This window comes from Marmota flaviventris, chromosome 12 (genome assembly GCF_047511675.1).
Source record: "Marmota flaviventris isolate mMarFla1 chromosome 12, mMarFla1.hap1, whole genome shotgun sequence".
In the NCBI taxonomy this organism is placed as follows: domain Eukaryota; kingdom Metazoa; phylum Chordata; class Mammalia; order Rodentia; family Sciuridae; genus Marmota; species Marmota flaviventris.
In genome coordinates, this window is record NC_092509.1 from 69,360,387 (window position 1) to 69,383,107 (window position 22,721).

The 22,721-nt window shown below is 35.2% G+C and overlaps 2 protein-coding genes across 11 annotated transcripts in view; one reads left to right on the top strand and one right to left on the bottom strand.

The window, feature by feature from the left end:
• The first annotated feature begins 804 nt into the window (after positions 1-804).
• Positions 805-19,123, top strand: Angel2 (angel homolog 2). 10 transcript variants are annotated; one of them, XM_027934835.2, is made up of 10 exons: positions 1,134-1,193; positions 2,663-2,726; positions 3,273-3,598; positions 7,895-8,151; positions 8,843-8,912; positions 9,938-10,359; positions 11,219-11,345; positions 12,112-12,169; positions 14,400-14,563; positions 16,014-19,123. In XM_027934835.2, exons 3-10 carry the CDS (start codon positions 3,280-3,282, stop codon positions 16,163-16,165), a joined length of 1,569 nt encoding a protein of 522 aa, XP_027790636.2. In that variant the 5' UTR covers positions 1,134-1,193; positions 2,663-2,726; positions 3,273-3,279; the 3' UTR covers positions 16,166-19,123. The 10 variants fall into 10 exon arrangements, 9 of the variants coding, with proteins under 9 accessions (XP_027790635.2, XP_027790640.2, XP_027790638.2 ...); XM_071600089.1 differs by lacking the exon at positions 1,134-1,193 and adding an exon at positions 1,850-1,912; XM_027934834.2 differs by lacking the exons at positions 1,134-1,193; positions 2,663-2,726 and adding an exon at positions 805-1,045.
• Positions 19,124-19,338: 215 nt separating this feature from the next.
• Vash2 (vasohibin 2) overlaps positions 19,339-22,721 on the bottom strand; it is a 35,380-nt gene continuing 31,997 nt past the window's right edge. Inside the window, exon 7 of the mRNA XM_027934823.2 lies at positions 19,339-22,462. Coding sequence (XP_027790624.1) covers positions 22,390-22,462 — 73 coding nt within the window. The 3' untranslated portion in view covers positions 19,339-22,389. The remainder of the gene's footprint in view (positions 22,463-22,721) is intronic.

A 22,721-nucleotide genomic window follows, 5' to 3' on the forward strand; every position in this document is an offset into this window, starting at 1 on the left:
AGTTCAGTGTTAATGAATTAACAATATTAAATAAGGATCTTTAAATAGAAACACAAATAAAACAAGATTAGGTATTGATTAGTTGATGAAAATGTAATTGAAGTCACACAGAAACCTAACCCTGTATTTCCCTAAATAGTAATGGCTTAGTATACATTAATTCAGTGTTTGTGCAAATTGATGATAGAATCTAACTACTATTAATGATGAGAATCAACTATATACTGAGGGAAAATTATTCTTAAAAGTAACACAAGAAGAAAAAAAAAGTTTTCCAAGAAACAACTTCACTCCAACAGCCTATGAAACACCACTGATCCTACCTTCTAGTATGCCTTTCTCCTCCTCTCTCCCCACTTTATTCTCAATCTCTCTTTTCATGTTTTCCAAGAATCTAGAGTCCTACTATATTTGATACAGATGAGCATTCAAGACACACATACACATTTAAAAGTGAGTTCTATAGTTATGTGGGTGGTGTTTCCACAAAATTAGTTGCCAAAAATCTGTGGTACCCTCGTTTCATGGGAACTGAGAGGGTATTTCCTCAACTTGGGCATTCACCTTTTGAATATCTACATTTTAAAAATACGATAAAATAACTTTTATTTTCCTTCTTAGCTCTCATACAGTAACAACGGTGCACCTGCCCACGGGTCTTAATAAAGCGATCCAGTCATTTCTTTCTTTCTGTTTCTTTAAGACGGAGGTCGGGAATTTTGCCCTGTTCGGATATGGCTGGCAAAGCTTCCATCCTCTGCGCATGCTCCTTGAGCACAATTCGTGTGTAAGGATTTAAGGGATTCACTGGGCAGGATGGAGACATGGCCGGCGGCGAGACTGCAGCTCCCAGCATGCATTGCAGCCGGGCCGGGAACCGGGACTTCGAGTGATGGGGGCCCCGTGGTGCCTTAAGCCGCCGAGTAGGTCGTAAAGGTTCAGGTGGAGCCCTGGGCCTGGGAATTGGACGACGGCTGAGGAAGAAGATGGAAGCTTGGCGTTGTATGAGGAGGGGCTACGGCCGCTGTGTGGTGGGGAGAGGCCGGTCAGTAAGGCTGGGTGACCCGAGGGAGGAGGAAGGGGCGGGCGGCCCAGGTTAGCCCGGGGCGGGGCGGGCTTGGGGAGGCGGAGGAGGAAGAGGGTCTGGGAGATGGTGCGGCCGGGACGGTTCCTCCGGAGACCCAAAGGGATAGGTAAACCCGGCGCCAGGCCGGCGGGACGCTTGGCCGCCGGGTCCGGGTGCCGAGCGCGTCGGCCGCCTTCCGGGAAGGCGCGGGCCTTCCGGACCCGGCTTGGCCTCGGCGCCCTGGCCCTCTCCCTGGCTCAGCCTCCAAGCCGGCCTCGGCCTCCCCGGACGCCGCGGCCCGACCCGGGACTGGCAGCCTGTCCGCCTCAGGTCCTGGCGGGCCTGACCTCCAGGGAGGCGGTGCGTGGCACACGCCTGGGGGGTGGTTGGTTATTGGTATGTTAGCATCTTTCAAACTTGGGTCGCTTTCTTACCAGCCTTTACGGTTATAGCCAACTTCTCGTTCCAGCCGTGGTGTTGACTGGATGTTTTCTTTCAATTGGCGTACTTAGAAGAAAAAAAATTAAAAAGCACTGAAGTAGGCGCTACTTACATTAGCGTCGCCCTTACTCGTGCCCGCGAAATCCTGGGATTACTTTTATTCCTAATAAACTAAAATAATATGTTGCAAATCAGAAGATTTAATTGTGTACTCTCTTAAACCGACTGGTGTACCATGCATGGGATGCACATCACTATTAATTATCACAAAAGTCATGAGGGTCTGGTTTTAACTCCTGTGGGCCTGGGACTTGATGGCAATTCAGTTCAACAATGTTTCCTGAGTACCAGCTGTATGCCAGGCACTGTGCTAGGCACTTGTGAAGATAACCGGCTTAAAAATGAGTAAGAAGATTCTGGCCCTGAAGGAGCTCAATATCTTAAGAGAAAAAGGCGTTAAATAATTAAAAATACAGAGAATACATGTTGTAGTCCAAGTTTAAGTTTTATTATAGTAGCTTAGAGAGGTAGGAAATGCAGAGACCAAGTGCCCAAATACCTTTGGCTTTCAAGAGTTATCACAAGGCTGGGGTTGTGGCTCAGCAGTAGAGCGCTCGCACATGCGAGACCCTGGGTTCGATCCTCAGCACCACATAAAAATAAATAAGTGAAATAAAGGTATTGTGTCCAGTTACAACTAAAAAATAAGTATAAAAAATTTTTTAAAAAATTATCACAAAACAGGACAGAGTGCACGTGTCAAGTCTTTAAAGATGTACAATTAGGTTGATTGTTAGAGAACAGTTTGCGACCACATAAACAGCATTTATGCTCTTAAAATGAAAAATAACATAAAAGTCAACATTATTGACAGTATTTTGAGAAATGTACTTATATTGAATTCCAGAGGCAAGGATAGAAATCCTCTGAATCCTAACATTTTTTTTTTCAACTTTAAGAGTAAGAAGATGGTACTTAGCTCCAGTGTTTTTTTTTTTTTTTTTTTTTTTAGAGCTTGAGAGCAACATATCAAAGATAATCTTAGCACTACTTTGGAGATACTTTGGATGATAGGTTAAATTGATGCTGTTGGGCTTGAAGTGCTGTTGAGTGATTCCTAGTACGTGATCTTTACCCTCTTTAATTTCCCCCAAGGAGAAGAATGCTTATGAAAGAAAAAAGAATGTAAAAATAAGTTGTCCACCCACTGATGCGCAAGGCAAGTAGTTTTGTAAGGTTGTGATAGGCTTGTTTTCTTAGCTTTACAAGTGTTTGGGAAAAATCTACCTTAGTATAAAAACCTGTTCAGAAACATGTTTTTTTCTCCAAATCCAAGTTGGAGGAGAGATTTGCTTCAATTGCAGTCTAATATGTGTTCCATATTTGATTAAGTATTATGTTTGCTGTGGATTTTATTTTTCTATGGAGTTTGGTGCCAGAGAGCTACTCTGAATTCTAGTTTGATGGTTGATTACTCTCTTAGTTGGACTGTGGACATTTTGGGAGCGTTTGTGGCATTTTGGGAGCTGAGGTTGCATTTTCTTGTTAAGTATTTAGAATACCATTCGTGGTTGTTTAGGGGGAAAGTATTGAGGTATTGATGCTCATAGCTAAACCATGCGTGCTTTTCCTTTCATCCTTCACAGATATAGAAGTCAGATTTTAAATAGTAGATGTTATCTTCCCTTGAGGAATTAAGTTTAGATTTTGTGTATTATAGCTGAACAAAAAGTGGTGCCTCAAGGAGTGTATTTATTTCTTTTAGATACCCCATGTTTTCCCATCACCCGAAGAGTCTGGGCAGAGACTGGACTACACCGTGGGAGAATCTGCAAAGGTGTTGCTGGAACAGACATATTTCTAGTTGTATGAGGTGGCCTGGACATTATTCTCGTGCTCCTTACCCATACTTCAGTAGTAGGCATTTTTCACTAAATTGGAGACCACCTTGTTTATTTGAGTCTAGAACTCAGTTTCAGTACAGTAACTGGAGACCTGACAACCTGAGCCAGACCTCTTTGATTCATCTCTCTAGTTACATCATGAACTCTGAGGGAGATGAGCCTTCATCAAAACGAAGAAAACACCAAGGTAAAAGTGACATTTATCTTGGTGAAGGAATAGATATAAATTATTATAGACTAAGTTGACACTTTTATTTGTAATATTTAAATCTACAGATTTTAGAGATGTTTGGTGTTTATTTTTAGCCAGTAGTTTTCTATTAGGAAAAAATAAATCTTTTTACAATGAAGTTGTTTGTTTTTTTTGTTTTTTTTCAGTTACTTGTGTATTTCTGGCTGAAAAAAAAAAAAGAAATTTCAGACAAAATACAGTTGAAAAAGAGTGGAGAAATAGATTAAAACACTAAGTTTAATTTAAAAATAATTTTCACATCCAGTGTTTTTGAAACAGAAGGCCTTTCAGGAATTAGAAATTGGTGGGTGTATTCTTGGAAGTCACAGATATTAAAAAAAAAAATCAAAATCAATTTAGTTTTCATTTTTAACACTAGCTTTTAAATATAAAAAGATTATTTTTAAGAAGAAATAATTGAAAGTGAAGTTGGCCTGGTGGTATATACTGTAATCTCTGCTACTCTGGAAACTGAGGCAAGTGGATCACAACTTTGAGACCAGCCTGGTCGATTTAGCAAGACCCTATCTCCAGTTGAAAAATCAAAAGGTCTGGGGATGTAGCTCAGTAGTAGAACTTCCTGGGTTCAGTCCCTAGTATGGGGGGAAGGGGGGAAGGAAAAAATTGTAAGTGAAAGACAGTTTCTTACAGAGTGAGGTTTTAGTTTATTAAATCTGTACTTCTCAAACAGATCTATAAAATTGAGTCAGTCAGAAATATCTTTTAGAAAGGGATCTATATCTTATGCAACTCTGAGGAAACATTTTTTTCAAATACGTTGATTAGGTCTATTTTTCTCATATTTTTTTTTTCTTCTGAACAGTTCACTAGGCTCCCTCTTTGTCACCAGCCCTACACAATACCCTAACCCTACACCAACCTCCTGAAAATATAAAGGAAGTGTCAAGTAGAATTTGGAATTGTCTTTCTTATTGAACCATAGTTTTCAGTGAAGATAATTCCTTTGAAGATATTTGAACGTGGCCTTGTGTGGGTGTTAACATGGAAGGAGATGACATACAAGTTTTTCAGAGCAAGACATTGAGTGAGTTTTGCCCAGAAATCGGGGTTAGAAGAATTGATTAGTTAGTACTCTTTTGAGTTCTCTCTGCCCTTATTACACAAAAGCAGTATACAGGCTTAAGCTGGATTCTAGGTCCAGCTAATATCCAAGCAAATGTATAATTTGTTATCATATAGTTGCAAAGAACCTACTGTGGGGGGTCGAGAAACAGAAATTGTAATCCCTCAAAAGTGAAAATCTGTGTACTACTTAATTATTACATGTGAAGATAAAGAGATATTTATTTGAATGAATGAAGGCATATTTAAAGGCATTAGAATCAGGTTCCTAAGAACGGATCATTATCTAAGTCCAGGTCTGTATGATGACCTTGAATTGCTTTTCATTTATATATTTGTTGTTCATCAGGTTAACATACACTTCTCTGCTGTTTATCCTCATAAATTTGGTGAGCTCTCAGAGCAGTGGCATAGTGACATTTGACATTAGCATGGACTTAGAAACCACTCCCTGCCCTCATTTCTACTCTACCACTGATTGTGTGAACGTGGAGAGATTACTGAAACTCCTTGCTCCTTAGATTCCTAATGTAAGGTAATGCTTACCTTGCAAGTCTGTTGTGGAAGAAATGAGGCATGTCAAAGTGCCTACCACACTGTTGGCTACATTGTAGGTACTCAGAAAACTGTGGTGTTGTTTTCCCTTTAATGGATGGGGAATTACATTTACATACTGATAATCTTTGATTGCAACCTGACTCTTTATATGTCCATTCTTCCTAGGTATTGTGAATAAGGAAAAGGCTCTTCGTTAAGCCATATTTGTGACTTCCGATATTTCACTAATACTTTTCAATCAAGAGAACAGCATTGCTAACTTGCCTATCACTTTAAAGTGGTATTTGAAGGATTTGTGTGATACAATTATGATATTTTAATTAGGCAGCCCAAAAACCTGATCAGGCCTATTGCTTACTTTCTTTGATTCATCTATCTTCTCTGCTGTGATCATCTTGTTCCTCCTGACATGGAAGGTATATAAGCTTTTGCAGTGTGAATTTATGTTGTGAAGTATATAAAGGTCGAAGACTATCCACTCTGTCAGTGGTTTTCAAATTGTCTTCCATGGAACCCTAGCACTTGAAACACATTTATGTACTTTTATTAAAAGCAAATAAAATGTGTGTTTACTCTATCATCACATTCCCAGTCCCATTATGCCAGAGATTGGTGTTCCATGACAAAAAATAATGACAGAAGGTTCTACAAGCTATCAAAGTTTGAAAGCCACTGTATTAATCAGATAATTGAATGGTCCTGGTTATTTAAAAGTAAAATTGCAAAAAAGTTGATTTACAAACTGATTACCGGGACTATAAAAGTCTTAAAGCATTTATATGCCATTATATGCATATATTTAATAAGGAACTGCAAACACATTTTTTAGACCCTCATCTTTCCTATTTTCATATGGCAGTGACCAAGATAGTGCTTTATTTATGATGATAGCTTACATTTTGTTTGCATGACTAGAGCCCTTTCCATCTCATATACATTTGTATACATTTGAAGACTGATTGGTGGCTAAAACCATCATAGACTAACCCCAGTTTATGAATAGTGTTCTATAAATCTATAAGTAGCTCTGTGGAGGTAGTATAATTAGCCCTAGTACTGAGCCTTTTGAGTTAGGTTTCTGCATGTTTGGTGAAGGATAGAGAAAGGAATAATTTTCTTCCCTTTTCTGTGCATAGGACAAGCTCCATGTAAAATTATGGAATACTTGAGGACTTTCATTTAGTTTGGTTTTGTTTCTTTCCTCTTTTTTTTTTCCTTTACCCTTCTCCTAATATGTTCATGGTATCATAAGTCTCCAATTCCTTTGTTCCCTCCAGACTGCACTAGTCATACTAGTTATCTTCTTGTGTCCTCTGGTCAAAATTTCTATCCCCTCAGTGCATCAGATACTTAGATATTGAGGAAAGCAGTCTGATTAAAGTAATTAACCAGAAGGTATTATTATTTTATATTAATTTACCAGAAGGTATTTATTGGCAGTTTTTTGTGGTATATTGGTATTTTGAGGTAAATAGATAATTATTGTAGATTTGGAAAAGTCTGTCACAATCCTACTACTCAAAGATAACTATTTACAAAAATACTAGTGTATTTCCTTTTAATTTTATTTTCACTTCATGTATAAATTTATAGGATATTTTAACCTCAATTTAATTTTTAATTGGTAGGATTTTAGGCATTATAATCCAGCAAAGTGAAAACGTTCATGTAGAGTAGAAGAAGATATTCTAGGGCTGATTTTTCATATAATCTAATCATGCTTGGAAGTCCATCTCCTACTATATTTTCTTCCCATTCTTTATTTCTTCTTCCTTTTGAGCTTATAGTTAGATCTCTAAAAGTTCCAAATTTTTCTTCATAGCTTCCATGGCAGTAAGAGTATCCCGTTTAATGGTGTGGTGAGGGACACTACATAAATGGTGGTCATTTTTAAGTCAAGGACTATCTATAATGCAGAATCTCATGCTTTTCTATTCTCTCATTGCTTTTTCAGAGTATGTTATGTCTTTGCGGAATAAAAACTATGACACATTCCTGGTTTTTGCATGCTATGTTTGTCAACCAGCCATTATCTACTAGCCTTCCATAAATCACATTTAGCTTTTACTTTGGTATTTTGTTCATTTTGTTTTCATTGTTCCCCTACAATGTTTTAGATACTAAGTACTACTTCCATGTATTGCCATTATGTAACCTTCATTCATATATATACCAGAATTCTGAACTAAAGAGTTATTCTGGAACTTAATCATTTGTTGATTTTATTTTACTAAATAGGGAATAAAATATAATATGAAATCATCTCATTGAAAAGCCAACTGTGACATACAAATACACCATTATAGTTGTCTGTGGCAAACTATTCTTAACCATAGAGAAGTAAGAAACCACAACCCCTGTATAGTATTAACTTCATTAGCACATACTCTTAGCCTTCAGAATGTCTTGTAGATCCTTTTAAATTTGTATATGTGTTAGTCAGTATAGCATTTTTCTGCCTTTGCAATCTATTTTATGACATCTGCTAGTTATTTAGTGCTATATGGCCATTTTTTAGGGAGAAAACATTTGACTCATTATAGGAATTTTTAAATAGCATTTTAAATAAAGTTTTTACTAATTCTTATTTTGTCCAATGTATTTTAACAGGCATGATCAAAAGGAATTGGGAATATATATGTAACCATAAAAAAGAAAAAGCGAAGATCCTAGGAGATGAAAATGTTGACCCCCAATGTGAAGACAGTGAGAACAAGTTTGACTTTTCAGTGATGTCCTATAATATACTTTCACAAGATTTATTGGAAGATAATTCACACCTTTATAGACACTGCCGACGGCCAGTATTACACTGGAGTTTTAGGTTTCCCAATATTCTGAAAGAAATTAAACACTTTGATGCAGATGTAAGTGTAAAATATTACCAAAATTCTTCACACAAGGAATAGTTGAGTTAAATGTTTCATTTGTGTGTTTGTGAATGAAGTGATTTTTATCCTTTTTTGTGTTGGGGAGGATAAGAAGAAGAGATGTTTAAGAACATCTTAAACATGGTGGAACAGTTCTTAACATGTTATCATGACTTCCAGAGAATCATTTGTTTGTATAAATAATTATCTAACTTTTCAAAAATTATCTGAAAAGTTGTAAGTATGGTCAGTTTTGAAACATGAGCTGGCATATTAAGAAAATATTTTCTTTGGTTCAAAATTTCAATAGTTCATGTAAAAATTTCATCTAAATGATAGTATTAAAAAAAATCAACTTCTCTTAGAAAGGATTCCAAAGATTAGTACAAAAGAACATGGGAATTCAGGATAAAGAGCCTGACATGTAAATTTAAAACATTTCTTTTGGGAAATATCAATCTTGGATAGAAAGAAAGCTCCAAGATTAAAGGCCAGAGTTTTGAGATTGGTCAAATTGGGAAACATTAATTTGTTAAATCTAAAAATAACAGGAAAAAAGGATTTTAAGTCATTTTTTTCAATTCCCACCAGGTTTAGAATTTATGAAACCTCCTTTTAAAGGTGAAAGCACCAGAAAATTCATATTTGCATTTCTGTGTTTTAATTCAAGCTATTTTTTTCTTCCAAGGTACTTTGTTTGCAAGAAGTTCAAGAAGATCATTATGGAACAGAAATCAGGCCAAGTTTGGAATCACTGGGTACAATGTAACTTTTACTTTTGAAGATTTGTGTATTATTAAGCATAACTTGCTAAGAAAGATGTAAGATGTAAGCTAAAAATTTTAATTTTGAAAATGTAAATACCTATTTTCAGAAGGTCAAAAATACATATTTCAATGGGAACCTTTTTAATGTTGATATGTAGTTTTAATTCAAAGGGATAGGTATATCAGAATATGTTTAATAGTTCGTATTCCCAGCAGTTGCTGTGCTTACCACCAGAACACTAATATTCTGATCTCCATGAGATCAGGGATGATTCTGCCTAGTTCATGACATAGCAGAGCCTCTAGTACTTCATAGATAAAAGCTTAAAACCTGTTTAATGAATAAACACTTCTAGAAACAGGTCATCTTTGGTCATATAGATTGAGAAATGTACCTGCTTTATATTTATTTAGTCAGCAAATAATTTTGAGTGCTTACTATATACTATGCACTGTTCTAGACAGTGGAGTTGGGCAAAACAGGTAAAATGTCTCCTCCCTTGGACAGCACACACTTAGAATTATAATATATATCAGGAGATACTTATCTAGAGAAAAGTAGGAAAGTGGAATGAGATTTCAATTCTAATCAAAATGATCAAAGTGACATTTTAACAAAGACTTGAAAAAGAGGAACAAGCCATACCTAGAGCATTCCAGGCAGCAGGAAGACAGGTAATTGGAGATAGGAACAGAGCAAGGGGAAAGAGCTATTGGCTGAAAGATTAGAGATGAGGTGAAGAGAGAGGAGATGATTATAGAGCCTTACTGTCATTGTCATGACTTGTAACTGAGAGAATGATCATGCACATTAGCATAGTAAGGACTTAACTCAGCCAGTAAAGAGATCTATTAAACCCAGTGCTAATCTTTTTGGACTCCAGCACTTACTTATATCCCATATTACTAATGTTCTGCAGAATACACTTTGTTAAACATTGTTGAGAAATATTATAAGAGCTGTGTTTTGACATATATAAACAGTTCCTTGTTTTACATTTCTTTCTTTCTTGTAGGTTATCACTGTGAATATAAGATGCGGACAGGAAGGAAACCTGATGGCTGTGCCATTTGCTTCAAGCATTCCAAATTTTCGCTCTTATCAGTGAATCCAGTGGAATTCTTCCGCCCTGATATTCCTCTCTTGGACAGAGACAATATTGGATTAGTTTTACTCTTGCAGCCCAAAATTCCATGTGCTACCTCTCCTGCGATCTGTGTAGCTAATACACATCTATTGTATAATCCAAGGAGAGGAGATATTAAGCTGACTCAATTGGCAATGCTGCTGGCAGAGATTTCCAGTGTTGCACATCAGAAAGATGGCAGTTTCTGTCCTATTGTTATGTGTGGTGACTTTAATTCTGTTCCTGGTTCTCCACTCTATAGTTTCATAAAGGAAGGAAAATTGAATTATGAAGGACTTGCCATAGGAAAGGTAAGTGCTCACTTTTCCATTGTTAAGAGGTGGGTAGTTGCTCCATTCATTGTAATGTGAGGATAGTCATCTTGTAGCTGTTAGAAAACCTTGGATGATCCAGTATCTCACTTTACCAAGCTGTGATGATTTTCCACAACTCCTAATCAGTCTTTATTCACTTGGTTAATTTTATCTTTTCTGTGCATCTGTAGCAACATTCTGCTTGGAGGAATTAGCAAGCAAGCAAGCAAGCAAGAAAGAAAAATAGGGGAAAAAAACTGCCAGACATGAATACCTCACAAATAAAGAACTGTTCATAAGGTGGCAGGATAGAATTTTGAATGCTGGATACAGGCAACACTCTTAGCAAAACTAGTCTTCATTATATTTTCCTCTACATAATGAGTAATATTTTAATGCTTTAGTTTATAATAATGTATCTGGTGCTATTATTTTTATTGTGCTTTCCTTTGCTTTAATCATGTGATCTTCAGTATATTTAACCAAAGTAAACTATACTCCTGGAGTTTTGAGTAATCATAAATTTAAAGAATTGATCCTCTTAGTATTTGATATAATAGGAATTATATTGCAGGTAGCAAAAAAGGAGAGGCAATATTAGTCAAAGCTTTAAATGGTTTGGATGTTTAAATTAGAGAAAAATGTGTATATAGGAAAAGACTTGTTTTCATATAAATAAGTACTTTCTGAACTGTATTTGAACATGATTTTTATAAGCACAGATAATTACTTAACATAATGAATAATGGGTAATGTTTACTATTTTTGGATTACCTTTTATTTAAGACATAAATTTTTCAATACATAAATTATTTAAAATCTATTCACCTAAGATACCTGTTGAAATTTTGTTTAGGTATCTGGCCAGGAACAGTCTTCACGGGGACAAAGAATTTTATCTATTCCAATTTGGCCCCCAAACCTAGGTATCTCACAGAACTGTGTGTATGAGGTACAGCAGGTACCAAAAGTAGAAAAGACAGGTAAGCGTTTGCAGTACATTTTGGCAGTCTGCTGGGCAATAGTATTTCTTTTGAAGCTGTAAGATGAAAATTTTAAAGGAATAGCGTCTCAGGGATGAATATTCATATATATGTATAAGTATTTATCTATTTTGCTCATTCCTTTTTTCAAAGAGCTTTAAATTTACCTTGTAAAGTTGAACTTCCAAAATTATATATGCATGATTACTTGCATGTTATGTTGCCTTTGAAATGTTTGCATTTTATTTTATTAAAAACAAAAGTTGTGGGGCTCAAGCGGTAGCACGCTCGCCTGGCATGTGCGGGGTGCTGGGTTCGATCCTCAGCACCACATAAAAATAAAAAAATAAAGATGTTGTGTCCACCGAAAACTAAAAAAATAAATATTAAAAAATTCTCTCTCTTTAAAAAAAAAAAAAGTTGGTTGGTTTAAAAAAAAATGTTTTTTTGTTTTAGTTGGACACAATACCTTTATTTTTATTTATTTATTTGTATGCGGTGCTGAGGATCGAACCCAGAGCCTCACACATCCTAGGCAAGTGCTGTACCACTGAGATACAACCCCAACCCTACATTTTATTTTTCCTAATTCTGGAGACTATCAAAACAGACTCCAGGATAAAACACGTAAGGTGGCAGGTGGCAGAGTAGAATTTAAACTAGATGTGTTTTTTTAAATATCATTCTGTAGTAAGAGGACTATAATAAGACAAACTAGAACAAAAGAATGTGTAAGTAAGCTTAATACATTTCTTTGTTCTTACAGATAGTGATCCTACACAAACACAGCTGGAGAAAACAGAGGTCCTCGAAACAGCTGAAAAGTGAGTTCTGGAAAGCAGTTGGGCACTTCCTGACTTCAGTTGAATAAAAAAATATTTCTCAAAAAAACACTTGGATAAAAAAGGAAGATAGTGTTGATGCTGCTTTTTTAGTGGTGTGATTTTGCACATGATATTTAACATTTCTGAGGTTCAGTTTCCTGATATATAATTTGGGTTGTTGTGAGGATTCACAGAGATAAAATATATACAGCTTAATGTTTAATGCTTAGTTGGTGTTATGAAAGGACCTAGACCAGCTCAAGTACCCTGAAATTTATTGCCATTTCATATTTAAACAAAGGTCAAGGTTGCAGAAAAATATTTTTTGGTTTTCAGGAGGATCCTTAGTGTTCTTTGACTTACTAGATCTCAAAACAGTCTACAGGAGAATTGATCCAAAAAAAAAAGAGTATACCATTAGAAAAGAGAAATTTTATAATATCTTGAACTATAGGAAAAGAACATCAGCGGATGAAGATGCCTGGATTCCTTATTAAAGAAACATTAATGTTTCGGGCTGTGGTTGAGAAATGGATTCATGTTAGCATAACAAGACAGGGATCTATGTCTTATCTCTTTGGGAGATTTTTGAAATATTTTGATTGTTTTATGTTGTGAATAAGTTTTTGTTTTAACATTTTAACTTAGGAACCTAATTAGGAGCATCTCTCCTACATTTTATCCGTTTTTTAAATATTTTTTTAATTGTAGGTGGACACAATGCCTTTGTTTTTATTTATTTATTTTTATGTGGTGCTGAGGATCAAACCTAGTACCTCACACATGCCAGACGAGTGCGCTACCACTGAACCACAATCCTAGTCCCCTTATCTGCTTTCTTAATTTTATTTTGTATACCTTGTTTTTTTTTTAAAGAATTTTAATATTTATTTTCTTAGTTTTCGGCGGACACAACATCTTTGTTTGTATGTGGTGCTGAGGATCGAACCCGGGCCGCACGCATGCCAGGCGAGCGCGCTACCACTTGAGCCACATCCCCAGCCCTTGTATACCTTGTTTTGAGAACATATTCTCACATCATAAAAACTCAGTAAGAAAGGAAGCAGTTTTTTGGTTTTCAAAAAGGAATATTTAGCCATCTGTGGTGGTACATACCTGCAAGCCCAGCAACAGGCCGGAGGATCACAAGTTCCAGGGCAGCCTAAGCAACTTAATAAGACCCACAGCCTGGGCAACTAGTGAGAGAGATTCTGTCTCAAAGTTTTAAAAAAAAAGTGGGTGGTGGGGTGTGGGAGGATGGCTGCTGGGGATATAGCTCAGTGGTAGAGTTTATCTAGCATGTGTGAGACCCTGGATTCAATCCCCAGTATTAAAGGAAAAAAAAAATAAAGAAGATTAACCTAACAAGTAATAATTTTAAGTAATTCTTAAATTGTTTTAAAATAAGATGGAGTATGAGAAAAGATAGGTTGACTATCTGCACATGAATGCAGTGCATTTATATGTACAGCTTTTATCTGTAAACTGAAAAATTATGGTAAGATGAAAATTTGCAGAAAACCTATTTACATTTAATAATTCTGTAAATATATGTTCCTGAACATAAGATGTTTCTAAAAGTTGGAAGTTAAGAGCAATTCCAAGGAATTATCTTTATTTATTGACATACTAGCTCATCAAAAACAAAACCACATTAAAACCTCATTTTTATCTGTAGCCTCAGCACCTAAGATGGTGCCTAGAATTTATTAGATGTTTGATAAATGTTTGTTGAATGAATTTTCAAAATGTTCTGAAGATTTTCTTTTTCTTCATGGCATAAATGATCCTTAAAATTTATGATGTATTACTAGAAAATGATCTTTAAACCCTTTGCCCATAACATCACATGTATTTATAGTAAATGATGCAGCCTGAAGTTATCTCATACATCAGAGCAAGAATAACAGAAAAACGTGGTCCCTCTGATGTCAGAAGTCTTTTTCTTTCTTAAAAATACAACAACAACAAAAAATGAAAGTTGTCTTAGAATACATGTTAATTATCAAGTGAAGGCTTTTGAACATAAATAGTTTCATTAGTATGTTGGTTATTGATATATTGGATTTTGAATATCACTGCATAAGTGAATGCTAAATTATGATATGGTCTGCATATATAAAACTTGTCCTAATGTCTGGTCTTAATGTAGAAATTGAATGAAAAAGTACTTTAAATAGGAGGCTTGAAAAACTTGATGGATGCTGAATGCTTTTTCTTTTCAATTTAGATTATCTTCAAACCTACAGCACCATTTCAGCTTGTCATCCGTTTATTCACATTTCTTTCCTGACACTGGAATTCCAGAAGTTACCACTTGTCATTCTCGAAGTGCCATAACTGTGGATTATATTTTCTACTCTGCAGAAAAAGAAGATGTTGCTAGGCACCCAGGTAAAAACTGTATGTATTCCTAACTCTGATAGAGAGCCCAGTAGCTAAAACTCCAAGGCTGAAGTTAAGAAAGTTAGCTAAACCTCTAGATAAAGTTCCAGATTTAGAAGTTAAAATATTCTGAAAGAAACAGTTGATGGTGTCAATCAGTTACTTGCCTGCATATGATGGAAAGCAGGAAAGTACTCCAAAGAAATTATTTAAAAATTATATCCGTAGTTGATAGTAACTGAATAAATTGTCAATGGTCATCATACAATTTTGTGGTTAAGATTTACTAAGGCATGCTGCCTTTGTTGTAGGACCACACTTATCCTGCCAACAACAGTTTTGTATATTGACTTTGGAATATTGGATCTTTCTGAGGAAGAAAGCGTGACTATGTGTTTCTAAAAAGCAAAAGTGATAACATCTTTCCTTATATGACTCAAGTGAAAATCAGGTTGTATACATTAATCAAAGGATATTAAATGGAGAATTTAAAATAATCAGAATATAAAGTAGAACTTTTGGCAGTTTTAAATGTGGACAGCTTTTTTTTTTTTTTTTCCTGATTTTCCTGTCTGTCTCTCTCTCTCTCTCTCTCTCTCATCCCTAGCACTTTTTATTTTATGAGATGGAGTCTTACAAGTTGGCAGTTGGCCAGGTTGACCTCAAACTTGTGATCCTTCTGTCTCAGCCTCCCTAGTTGCTGGGATTACAGGTGTGGGCCACCATGCCTAGCTCCCTTCTTTTTTGTGTGTGTATGTGTGTGTGCTTTTTTATATTTTCCCTTTTGTTCCTGTTTTGTTTTATTTTACCTCCCCTTCCTTCTGGGGATTACTTTATTAGTAACACTCAGGAGATAGCTTACTCTTCCTATTAAAATCAATTTTATGAAATACCTTGCTATAATAGGGTTCTGGAAGATGTCATGTCTACAAAAGTTCACTAGGTGGCGGGAGAGTATCATGGATCAGCATCTCAAATCTCTTCACAGTTGAGAGCGTGTCATGTTTTACTTCTGTGGGGGCAGCCTTTCTGGGAGTAAATTGTAAATTATACTTATTCTCCAGTTACCTGATAAGCTTCCTATATAAGTGTGGTTGGATCTGTTTGGTTTTATTGCAATTGCAAAATGATTGGTGGATGATTTATTGGGTAGTTATCAATCTGAAATTACTCTTAACATTTTTTATGTATTACATTAATATTTTCCTCTAAAGATTATTTGCAAAACTTAAAATAGAAAAATGTATTTGAAGTACAAATAATATCAGAAACTGCTGTGAGTTTGAGAATTATTGTTATAACTCAATAAAACAATTAGTCATTCTAAAAACTTTCATATTAGTGTTTTGTAGGAGTCTCAAGTTCTTTGTCACTGTTTAGAAAAAAAGGCTTGTGTAATTAATTTACAATAACTCATTGACACAGTTTCACTAAACATTTATCTGCTTCTTTAATGTAGGAGCTGAAGTTGCTTTGGTTGGTGGCTTGAAACTTCTAGCTAGACTGTCACTTCTTACAGAACAAGACTTATGGACTGTTAATGGACTTCCAAATGAAAATAATTCTTCAGATCATCTGCCTTTATTGGCTAAATTCAGACTTGAGCTCTGACTCTTCTTTGATTATATACATAATTTTCTTTCTGGTTATATTCTTTTTCAAAGACTATAAAGTTGTTCTTCGGCTTTTGCATGTTTATTTTTGTGCTGTGGAATTTCTGAAGAGATCAAGTGCTTGAAACAGATATCGGAAGAAACAAGTTTACAACAATTTTCTTTTTTAATGATGAAAAATATTTTCCTGACAATTGAGATGTAAATACTCTTTATTATAAAAGATGTGTAAATATTTTTTATTCTAAATCTTAGTAAAGTTGACAATGTTTTTAAAATATAGTGCATCTTCTTTAGTCTGTTTAGTGAAGAATTTCATTTCATGTTTTTGGAAAGCTTTAAGTGGATCCAGAATATCTGAGTTCTTGCAAACCACAATTTGTTTCTGTCCTGTAGGCATGATTTCTTTGGGAGAACTCTATGTGTTTTGAGTCCCAATTGGCTGTCTCAGAAATCATCAGGTCATTCACAGGTATCCAGCCTACCATTTTAGTTTTTGAAGGTAATAATGCTTTTAAATTGTACAGAATGCTTAATCCTTCTTATTATTGTCCTGAGCCATGTGATATGCCTGTAGTTTGGAGAAAAGGTTTGGGAAATGTAGGTCACCATAAGAGGATGAGGTCTTATAAGTCTACTCTTTTCACCCCATAACAGATATAGGTGGACCTAAAAATAGTGGACTTGAGTTATACCTTTGTTTACCTAGGATTTTCTTTGTGTTTTTCTGTTTTCTGTAAGAAAAGATCTGTGGGGCCAGGTGCAGTGGCACATGCCTGTGACTCAGAGGCTGAGGTAAGAGAATTGCAAGTTTGAGGCCTCAGCAATTTAGCAAGGCCCTGTGTAACTTAAGAGAGAACCTGCCTCAAAATTAAAATTAAAAAGGGGGGTCTGGAGATACAGGTCAGTGGTATAGCACCCCTGGGTTCAGTTCTCAGTACCTTCCATGATCCCCACAAAAAAAGAAAAGATCCCTGATTTAGGGGAGAGATTCTGTTTTACTGAACTGATTTTGTAGAACTATATATTATTAGGAAAATTCATCAGAACAAAGTAGCAGCTATCAGGGTTCTAAGAAAGTTGTAAAACTCTAGGGGAGATACCAACTTGGATACCTAATTCTCTAGAAGAGCTCTTTAAAAAGCCATCAGTTTCAGTGGTTTTTTTTTTTTTTTGGTACCAGGGATTAAACCCAGGGGTGCTTAACCACTGGGCCACATCCCCAGCCCTTTTTAATATTTTATTTAGACAGGGTTTTGCTGAGTTGCTTAAAGCCTTGCTAAGTTGCTGAAGCTGACTTTGAACTCAAGATCCTCCTGCCTCAACCTCCCAAGCCTGCTGGGATTATAGGTGTGTACTACTGAGCCCACCTTTATTTTGTTTTATAGTGGTGCACCAGTGTAAGTTGGTGCTTATTTATGAGTGGATTATGAGAGGTTTTTATGAGGTCTGATAAAATCCTGTAGGTGGCTCTATATGTGTTTGAATCAAAAACAAATTTTTTTAAACAATTTTTTTTTGTAGTTGTATATGGACAACTTTGTTTTATTTATTTATTTTTATGTGGTGCTGAGGATCGAATCCAGGGCCTCACACGTGCTAGGCAAGCACTGTACCACTTAGCTACAGCCCCAGCCCCTTGAATCAAAAAATTTTAAAACACAAAAAGTTAAAATTTTATTTTGTAGACAGTAGGATCAATGGATTATAAACATTTTTACTAAGTAGTCATTTTGCAGTAAATTATAAACATTTTTACAGTGAATTTTATTACTAGAATGTCTTGTCTTCAGTTGGAAAAAAAACATAATAGTCTTGGACTTAAAATTTTTGTATTAAATCATTTGCTACAATTATTTTTAAAAAATAAACCAGATGAAAGCCTCCAAGAAGATGTGCAGGTGATAAAAATTTATCTATTAAAATCTGTAATAATTGAGTACTTTGAAATGTTTAATTGCTTACTTTTTTTTTTTGTAGTTGTAGATGGATAGCATGCCTTTATTTTGTTTATTTTTATGTGGTGCTGAGGATTGAACCCAGTGCTTCACATGTGCTATGCAAGTACTGTGCCACTAAGCTACATCCCAAGCCCTTCTTTTTTAATTTTTTATTTAGTGTCAACTATAGTTCACAGATTTTCCTCATTTTTTAGTAGTGTGTAGAATAATATAGGTCCTGATTAACAGATATAGTCATCATCAAATTATAATGTTAATAGAATTATCATTATAAAATTATAATGATAATAGAATCTCTTTACAGTATTGGGGAAATAAAAATGAAAATTCATTGATTAGTGCTTCATGTTGAATGAATTTATTTTAAAATAACTTTATTATATGTAGGTCATTTTTAGCAATCTAATATCCCTGAAAATCTCTGTGAAAATTTTATATCCTAATAAATACATTGTGAATTTTGGCCCATTTCATGTGCTTCACTTTGAGAAGAGTTAATCCATAAAATTGCTTTCTATTTTAACTTATCAATGAAGTGTTATTTTGTGGACCAGAAGCCAACAGGTCACTATAACTTTCTCACAAGCTTTTAAAGCTCCACTGAAAAGTAATTATCTACTTGTCTTTCCTTTTTTTAGCCACTAGAGTTGGTAATGCTTCTGGATCCTCATTTTTACCTGCCAAAAACAATCATTAATTGCAGAAACCAAATCTCACAGTCTAAAGTGTTATATACTATTCAAGCAAAGGGAGATTGTGAAATAATTAAATTTCTATTTTACTCTATGTTTTAATATCAAGATAATATGCATGTTAGAAATCTTGTCTCTTTTTTTTAATTTAACAACTGTCTGCTTTAAACACTTTGCTTTTCTTAAAAAAATAATAATCAAAGTTATTTGGGAGCCAGAGAGTTCAAGGGCTTGGGGAAATGGAGGAGTCAAGTCATTTGCACTTTGTACCTGTAAATTATGTAATAAATTATTAGAATTGTACATCTGGTGCCTGAAAGTTTTGTGGTAGATGTACTAAGCTGCACAAGTTGGTCTTTGGCCTCTTCAAAAGTATTTCAATACTCTGTTCAGCCTTTATTACTACTTGGGGTAATGCTACAAGCTAAGATGCCAAAATAGAGGACCAAGGAATAAAATTGTACCATCTGATATTTTTAGTGGAAAAAAAAGAACACAATTGTTAAGTTTCCAGGATGGTTTTATTAAATTTCCATGCTATGTATAAACATACAAGTGATGAGAAAAACATTAACTTGAAACATGCACTTATCTGGCATTCTCTAAAATACCATTATACAAGTTTTCGTTTACTTAGAAAAATACCCACTAAAACAATCACAGATTTTCTTAAAAGATTTAAAAAAAATGTATTGGCCAGAACAAAGTTCAGGAGAATAAACAAGATTCCAATAGTATGTCAAAAAAACTGTACAAGGTTGTACATAAAACTATAGCTTACAAAAGCCTCAGGTATAGTAAGAATACTGAATTAAGATTTCCAAAGTTCTATTTACCAATATCTATTAATAAAATCCTTATGAAATAATTGACTTAGAAAAAGTGAAATGCTCATGATTTCAGTGTGTATAGAAAATACTAAATATCACTTTCTGAAATAAAGTGTACTCAAAACATCACAACATAGTCTCAGATCAAAATTTCTGTCATTCATTTAAACTTTGCATATAATGCCATGTGGCTTAAGCATAAAATTTCTCTCGCATAATAACTTTAAAAACTAGACTCCAAATCATCTTGTAACTTAATTTTTTATCTTTTGAATTACAGCTATTCTTAAAATCAGTTTTGAGAGGTAAAACATGTTGGGCTTGTTGTTTGGTTGCTTATTTGGGGTTTTTGCCATAATATTATTTTTTTAAATTATTACATTAGAATTTAGGATTTGGTGACTTTCCTATATCTTTTCAAAATTAACATATTCTGTAGGCAATAGAAGTAAAATGAGAACTGTGAACAGTTTAAATAAGTTTACATGTTGCTGTGAGTAACCCTTACTTAAGAAAAATGAATCTAAAAATCACAGAATGTCAAAGAAATTAGGTTGCTAATTGAATCATCAGGCCAGTTGGCAATTTTAAGGCTTATACATCAGCATACTGGGAACAGTTTTATATTCCTGTTCTTTTACCTTTTCTTGGGAGAAACAAGAGGCTCTGCAACTATTTGACATTTTGTGTTTGGGATGGGATAGTCCTTAAGTAGTACTTGGCAAATGCTATTCTAAGCTCTTCTGACATTACAGTTGATTGAGCAGTCTGTTTATTGGACATAATAAAGTTTCAGATGGATAATAGAAGATACATGGCGAAATTGGTATTGTTTCAGAGAGAGAATGAAATGATTCACTGGTTACTTGGAGCATCAGAACACATGGGCCATGAAGACTGCTAGTGAATATACTGTGTAAAGATAAAAAGGCATCATTTTTTTTTCCCCTTGGTGCTTGGGATTGAACCCAGGAAGGACCTTGCACGTGCTGAGTGTGCTTCACCACTGAGCTATAGCCCTAGTCCAAAAATACTATTCTTAAAAACTGTTCCGAATTTTCTCTCATGGTGCATTTATTAGTCTACATGAAATGTATACTTACTTGGTCACTAAGGGACATTAGACTTCCTTTTCCAGAACAGCAGTACTTTCATTAATAATACTGATTTTTAGGGTAAAGTGAGCTAAAGGATGAATCCCTTGTGCTTTCATGACACCCCCCAGAGGTTTTATTGGTATAAGTTATCACGGAACAGATTCTTACCTTTATTTTTTTTTTAACTCCCTTCTTTCAACTACCTTTAGTCAAAGCCAAAGGAGAAACACTGAACTAACACTTTTGTTGACAAGCTTAATCAGACTTGACTTAAATATGTCCTTTGGTCTTACAAGTTAGCATGGTTGCTAAGATAAAACAAATGAAATAGAAGTTCTGCTCTTGATATTTGTAACACAGATTACACATGTCTGCCCTCAGAACTGCTCTGGTCTGCAGCCAGAAGTTACACCATAACTGTTAAATGCGGCCAGACGTGCATTCTGTGCCCATGGACTAAATTACACTTTCATATGTAACATTGTACCAGAAGACTTCCATTCTAAAAAAAAAAAAATAGAAAGAAAAATGTTCTACTAAACCATAGATTTTTTCCAGTACTTCCAAATTGTCATGAAGAGGTATCTAAAAGCAAAGAACTGGAAAAAAAAATCATATTGTATCACATTTGGCCTTAATATAAGACATCAGAACACATCTTTAACAATGGTAAGTTCTTCAGAATCAAAACTTAACTCAAGAGTTTAAAAATCAGATGAAATGTGAGAGAAAAGGTTATCAGGTTCTCAGGACCCCCGATTCATTCCTGTCTCTCTGACGTTGAGTGTGTTGCTGGCAGAGATTGTAACCTCAATACTGCTAAATTTGTGGAAGGAGTGTATGACCTCATGTCCTATTTTGCCAGACTCTGCAAAGTTTAAATGTTAGTGACAGAACATAGACTAGCTTTTGACTGTGCTTGTTTTGTTTTGAAAGAACAAAAAATGCTCTCAGCAAATGTTTTAAGAAACAAGTAATTCCAAGATCCTAAAAATGGTTTCCCGTATTGCCAGGAGAATTTCAGTGCTTTTTAATAAAACACCTGCATAAAATACCTTAAATCTCATCACGTGTGTGCACCAGGAAAAAACTCCAAACTTGTGGAGATCCCCATGGGGAATGTTGGGGAAACAATACAAATAGAATATAAAAAACCAAAATACCATTAAGTTTGCATATCTAATGTCAAAAGGCTGAGGTAATATTAACTGCTTAAAAAAAACCCACCATTCTTTGCTTCTGTTATTGCTGAAAAAGACTAATACTGATTGAGTTACCTTACTATACCAAAAGTGGGAGAGGATTTATGAACATTTACTACTGGTGAGGCATAATGTTCAAAGCAAGTAAAAGAAAGTCAGTAAATGGAAAAATATAAAACTATTGTGGATGTTTGTTATCCTTGAGATCTTTAGTGAGGGAGACAGTCCAGCCCCAGTGGGGTTTATTACTTTAGCCTTTTCATGGTCAGAGTTTTTAAAGCTAATTATCCCCACCCACTCAGATTCTGTTTCCAGGTGAATCCTTAAAAATAAAATTTTCAAGTTCTTAATAAATAATAGTTGCAGTTCCTCCTGAAGATGCTGGGTAAAGTGCAGAGAGAAGCACCACAGAAACCCTCTTGCTGCCCGGTATGGCTTGGCTAGATTCGGATTTGATAGCCCACTTCATTCAGAGTGCTGAGGTCAGCCACCTTCTTTTCAGGCAGAGCAGGTCTAAAGTTAAAAGACAGGAAGATGGTGGGAGAGAGGGGACAGGGCAAAGAAAGATAATGAGCATCTTCAAGGGCCTCTACTCAGAGTTCCTGACCTTTCTGATCCTTGTCTTTTTCCACCTTCCACCCCCACTCTACCAGCCTTAGCTCCCAATTCTGGTTCTTGTTCTTAGGTCTGCTTTTATAGGTTTTAAGGAACATTCTAGCAGGCTTTTAATGTAGAAATCAAAAATTTTCAGGGTGTTGAATGAACTTTTTCA